The sequence below is a fragment of the Aegilops tauschii genome, chromosome 5 (assembly GCF_002575655.3).
Source record: "Aegilops tauschii subsp. strangulata cultivar AL8/78 chromosome 5, Aet v6.0, whole genome shotgun sequence".
Taxonomy (NCBI): Eukaryota; Viridiplantae; Streptophyta; class Magnoliopsida; order Poales; family Poaceae; genus Aegilops; species Aegilops tauschii.
In genome coordinates, this window is record NC_053039.3 from 572,173,014 (window position 1) to 572,178,832 (window position 5,819).

Below are 5,819 nucleotides of genomic sequence, written 5' to 3' on the forward strand. Positions count from 1 at the left end.
TTGGATGAGTACTCACGGTTGCTTCTCTCCCTCTTTTCCCCTTTTCCTTTCTATCTGGTTGTCGCAACCAGATGCTGGAGTCCAGGAGCCAGACGCCACCGTCGACGACGACTCCTACGACACTGGAGGTGCCTACTACTACGTGCAGGCTGCTGACGACGACCAGGAGTAGTTAGGAGGATCCCAGGCAGGAGGCCTGCGCCTCGTTCGATCTGTATCCCAGTTTGTGCTAGCCTTCTTAAGGCAAACTTGTTTAACTTATGTCTGTACTCAGATATTGTGGCTTCCGCTGACTCGTCTGTGATCGAGCACTTGTATTCGAGCCCTCGAGGCCCCTGACTTGTATTATGATGCTTGTATGACTTATTTATGTTTTAGAGTTGTGTTGTGATATCTTCCCGTGAGTCCCTGATCTTGATCGTACACATTTGCGTGCATGATTAGTGTACGGTCAAATCGGGGGCGTCACACCCTCGCAGCCGCCGCTTTCCCCTCTGCCGTCGCTGCCCTCCTCCCCAAGTTGCCGCCGCACCCCCCAAACCCTAACCCTACACCGCGCCGCCGCCACTCTCCCCCTCCCACCCGAGCCGCCGCACCCCTCCCCTTGCCGCCGCTCCCATGGCGTCCCCTCAATCCAGCAACTCCAATCCGTTCGCCGGACTCGTACCCGACGCCACCGCCGTCCGTTATCTCGACATCCACACCCGTGTTCCCATCAAGCTTGATCAGTCCACCTCCTCGTACTACGCATGGAAGACCTACTTCAACCTCGTCTTCCGCGAGTACCACCTCCTCGAGCACGTCGACGGGACCGTGGATGGCGATCTCATGGTGGATGATCCGGACTGGGCGGCCATTGAGGCCTCTCTCATCCGGTGGTTCTACCTCACCGTCTCCCCGGACATCTTTCACACGGTCGTCTCGGAGGATGACGACGCGTGTGCCGTATGGACCAAGATCAACAACCTCTTCACCGACAACAAGCTTCAACGTCTTGTGTTTTTGCAGCAGGAATTTTTCGGGTGCCACCAAGATGATTCCTCCATCGATGACTAGTGCATGCGTCTCAAGCGCCTCGCCGATGAGCTCCGTGATATCGGCGCCAAGGTGTCGGACGCGCTCATGCTTAGCACCCTCACCGCCGGCCTCAATGAGGACTTCGGCAACGTGGCTTCGAACCTCTCCCTGCTGCCGAACCCGACTTTCCAGTCCGTCACAGCGTACTTACGCTTGGAGGAACAGCGGATGAAGAAGGTCAAGGCCCGCGTCCACCACACCGTCCTCGCCGCCGGGACATCTCGCGGGCAGCCGCCGCCCGCCCCGCCCCAACCGCGTCCGCCGGCGCCATCGGGGTACTACCCCCTCCCGCCCACTCCGCCCGCACCTCCCGCTCCTCAGCAGCAGCAGCAGGGCGGGGGCGGCGCCCGCCGCAATAGGCGTCGTGGGGGAGGGGCGGCGGTCGTTCCCAGCAGCAGCAGCACCAGCCGCCAGGGTACGGGGGGGCCCAGCGCCAACATCAGCCCTCCCCGCCCTGGGCCGTCGGCCCTAACCCGTGGACCGGCGTGGTCCACGCTTACCACATGCCGGTCCCACGGGCCCCGGGCATCCTTGGGCCGCACCCGGCCGGGCCGCAGGCACACCTCGCCGCTGCACCCTACCAGGCGGGTGGGGGCGGCCACGCCCCCGGTGGCTACGCGCCTCCGCCGGCGTCCTTCGGCTATGCGCCGCCGCCTGCACCAGCTCCGCCCGGTAGCTACTCGCTCCCTCCGGCTCCATGGGATCCCGCTCTGCTCGCTGCACTTCACTCGGCGCCGTCTCCCTCCAATTACGGAGGTGGCGGTGATTGGTACATGGACACGGGGGCTACCGCCCACATGACGTCGCGCCCCGGTAACCTTGCATCTTCCTTCCCGGTCACCACTTCGAACCGCATCACCTTTGGTGATGGTTCCTCCGTACCCATTACTCATGTCGGTCATAGTTTCTTTCCATCTAATTCTATGCCTATTAACATGACTAATGTTCTTGTCTCACCTAACCTAGTTAAAAATCTTGTCTCCGTTCGTCGTCTTGCACGTGACAATCCTCTCACCGTTGAATTTGATGGCCTTGGTTTCTCTGTGAAGGACGCCCGTACGCGGATGGTGCTCCACCGATGTGACAGCCCCGACGACTTATACCCGGTGCACTCCGCCTCCACCGCCACCGCCTCACCAGTCGCCCTCGCCGCCGGTGTCGACCTCTGGCACGCACGCTTGGGTCACCCCAACTCCACCGTCCTTCGCCAGATTCTCAAGAGTTTTTCATTTTCATGTAATAAATTCGACGAGCACACTTGTCATGCTTGCCGTCTCGGCAAGCACGTTCGTCGACCGTTTAGCGAGTCAAACACTATTTCTTCTTTTCCGTTTCAGTTAATCCATAGTGATGTTTGGACATCTCCCGTTGCGAGCAACACCGGTTTCATATATTATCTTGTTTTACTTGATGATTTCTCTCACTATGCGTGGACGTTTCCGCTCCGTCGCAAATCCGATGTTCTCGCCACTCTCACGGCCTTTTACTCCTACGTCACTACCCAGTTCGGGCGCCCTATCCTCGCCCTTCAGACTAACAACGGCAAAGAGTTTGACAATGCTGCCACTCGCCATCTTCTCACCTCTCACGGTACCACTTTTCGTCTCACATGTCCCTACACATCTCAGCAGAACGGCCGCGCCGAGCGGATCCTCCGCACTCTTAACGACTGCGTCCGCACGTTGTTGTTTCACTCCAACGTGCCCCCTCGGTTCTGGCCTGACGCTCTCGCCACCGCCACTCTCCTAGTTAACATTAGGCCTTGTCGTCCACGCTGGAACTACACACCCCATCACCTTCTTTTTGGTTCCCCTCCCTCCTACGATGGTCTTCGCATCTTCGGATGTTTGTGTTATCCCAGCACCGCCTCCACCTCACCACACAAACTCGCTCCTCGCTCCGTAGCATGTATCTTCCTAGGCTACCCTCCTAACACCAAAGGTTACCGGTGCTACGACCCCGTCTCCCACCGTGTGTACACCTCTCGACATGTGTACTTTGACGAGCGGGTTTTTCCTTTTCATAAGGTTCCACCCTCTGCAGCAGACTCGGCGCTCCCTGATGGTGTCCCGGATGCGGACTCGGTGCTGCCCCCGGCGCGGCCTCTCCTGGCCCCGGCGCGGCTCCTGCCGGCTCCTCCTGGTGCGGCCTCGGCGCCCCCCCCCCCCCGCAGGCCCCTCTGCCGCGGCCCAGGCTGCACGCCCCCGGCGCGGCCCTGCATGGCCCCGGGTGGCCCTTCAGCTTCCACCCCGCCGGGCGACGTACCTGGCCCCGCCCCGGCCGGCTCCACCTCGGCTGGCCCCGCCCCTGCAGCCGGCTTCGGTCCCGCTGTGACGCCAGGCGTGACGGACTCTTCATCACCCCCGTCTGTCACCCCCGCCGCAGCCGACCCACCTTCCACCGGCATGGTGACATGGTCCCGCGCCGGCATCCACCGCACCAGCACACGCTATGCTGCTGACGAGTACGCGTGCGCGGTGTCGACATCATCCTCTCCACCGTCGCCCATACCCTCGTCCGCACGCGCCGCTCTCCGTGATCCACATTGGCTCGCCGCGATGCGCGAGGAGTTTGATGCGTTGCAGCGCAACCGCACATAGCATCTTGTGCCGCGACCCCCTCACGCCAACGTCATCAGTGGCAAATGGGTGTTCCGCCACAAGACCAACCCCGACGGTTCTCTCGAGCGCTACAAGGCTCGTTGGGTGGTGCGCGGTTTCCGCCAGCGCGCCGGTGTGGACTTCACCGACACCTTCGCTCCGGTTGTTAAACCGGGCACGATCCGTACGGTGCTTCAGCTAGCGGTCTCCCGGGCCTGGCCAGTGCATCAGTTGGATGTTTCCAACGCGTTTCTGCACGGCCATCTCACGGAGCGGGTCTTCTGCGAGCAGCCGACTGGTTTTGTTGATGCCGAGCATCCCGACCATGTCTGCCTGCTCTCTCGGTCCCTCTATGGACTGAAGCAGGCCCCTAGGGCATGGTACCAGCGTATGGCCGGGTTCCTACAGCAGCTTGGGTTTCATACAACCCGCTCCGACGCGTCGTTGTTCGTCTATCATCAGGGCACTGCCACTGCCTATCTGCTGCTCTATGTGGACGACATTATCCTGACGGCATCCTCGCCTGGGCTTCTTCAGCAGCTCACGGCTCGTCTACGTGATGAGTTTGCCCTCAAGGATCTTGGAGCGCTGCACTACTTCCTTGGCATTGAGGTCGTTCGTCGTGCCGACGGGTTCTTTCTGCATCAGCAGAAGTACGCTCATGAGCTTCTTGAGCGCGCGGGCATGCTTAATTGCAAGACCGCGTCCACGCCTGTTGACACCAAGGCGAAGGTTTCTACTTTGGAGGGTTCCCCTGCGCCAGATGCGGCGTTCTACCGCTCCATCGTTGGCGCCCTGCAGTATCTCACCCTCACTCGGCCTGACCTGCAGTATGCAGTTCAGCAGGTGTGCCTCCATATGCACTCCCCGCGTGATTCCCATTGGACTCTGGTGAAGCGTATCCTTCGGTATATACGCGGCACTATGACCATGGGGCTCACCCTGACGGCTTCCTCCTCCATCGACATGGTCGCCTACTCCGATGCTGATTGGGCTGGCTGCCCAGACACGCGTCGTTCTACGTCAGGCTATTGTGTCTACCTCGGGCCTTCGCTGATATCGTGGTCGTCCAAGCGGCAACCCACGGTCTCTCGCTCGAGCGCCGAGGCGGAGTATCGGGCAGTGGCTAACGCCGTTGCTGAGTGCTCTTGGCTCTGTCAGCTTCTTCAGGAGTTGCTCTGTGTGGTTCCCAAGGCCACGATCGTCTACTGTGACAACGTCTCCGCCGTCTACCTCTCCGCCAACCCCGTACACCATCGCCGTATGAAGCATATTGAGCTCGACATTCACTTCGTTCGCGAGCAGGTGGCTCTTGGGAAGGTTCGTGTTCTACACGTTCCTACCACTCAGCAGTTTGCCGATGTCATGACTAAGGGACTACCGACCCCAGTCTTTGAGGAGTTTCGGTCCATTCTCTGTGTCTCCGGCGACGCTTCGACTGCGGAGGGTTGTTGAGCGTACGTTGTACACTGCATATGTATAGGACTAGGGTCTGTATTTATACCGTTGTATCTCTCTCTCTCCCCCCTTATATTTGTATATCTTGGGAGACAAGTAGAGGCCGGTCCACCCTGTACCTATATATGTGCACCATGCACACGATCAATGATTATCGATTCGTGCAATCTCATTCTTCCTAACTAACACTAGGGGTGGTGTTGCTGCGCTCAACGCCTATGTATTCTCGGGTGTGTGTCCACGTGTATTGTGGGGGCGTGCGTTTGTACCGGGTGTTGTTGATCGTTGCTTTATATATAAAGCGGGGCGAAAGCCTTTTCCGGTAAACCCCCTTCCTGAAACAAAGGACCAGTTGTAGAAACGTGAAGACGGAAGGGTTGCTCTCGACGGTCTAAGCAAGACTGCATCCGGCGGACACGGAAGCGGTGGACGCTAGCTCGCTCAGGATGGGCCGGCTGAGGCAAACGTTTCCCATCACATAAACACCAAAACGCTCTTATATTATAGGACGGAAGGGGTACTTATTATTATGTTTGACGCAATAAAATAAAATTCACCCTTGTCTTGGTTTGAAAAAAAAATATGCCACGTTGTGGAGCCGGACGCGTTCATTGCTAGTTCAGCTCGTCGCCCAGCGCCGCTATAAACACGCCCTCTTCCTCCCCGCGCGTCTCGCTCTCTCGC

The 5,819-nt window shown here is 59.2% G+C and overlaps 1 protein-coding gene across 1 annotated transcript; it reads left to right on the forward strand.

Annotated features, from left to right (window-relative positions):
* Positions 1 to 618: 618 nt before the first annotated feature.
* Positions 619 to 1,056, forward strand: LOC141023204 (uncharacterized). The gene has a single exon (XM_073499547.1). It carries the CDS (start codon positions 619 to 621, stop codon positions 1,054 to 1,056), a length of 438 nt encoding a protein of 145 aa, XP_073355648.1.
* The last annotated feature ends 4,763 nt before the right edge of the window (positions 1,057 to 5,819 follow it).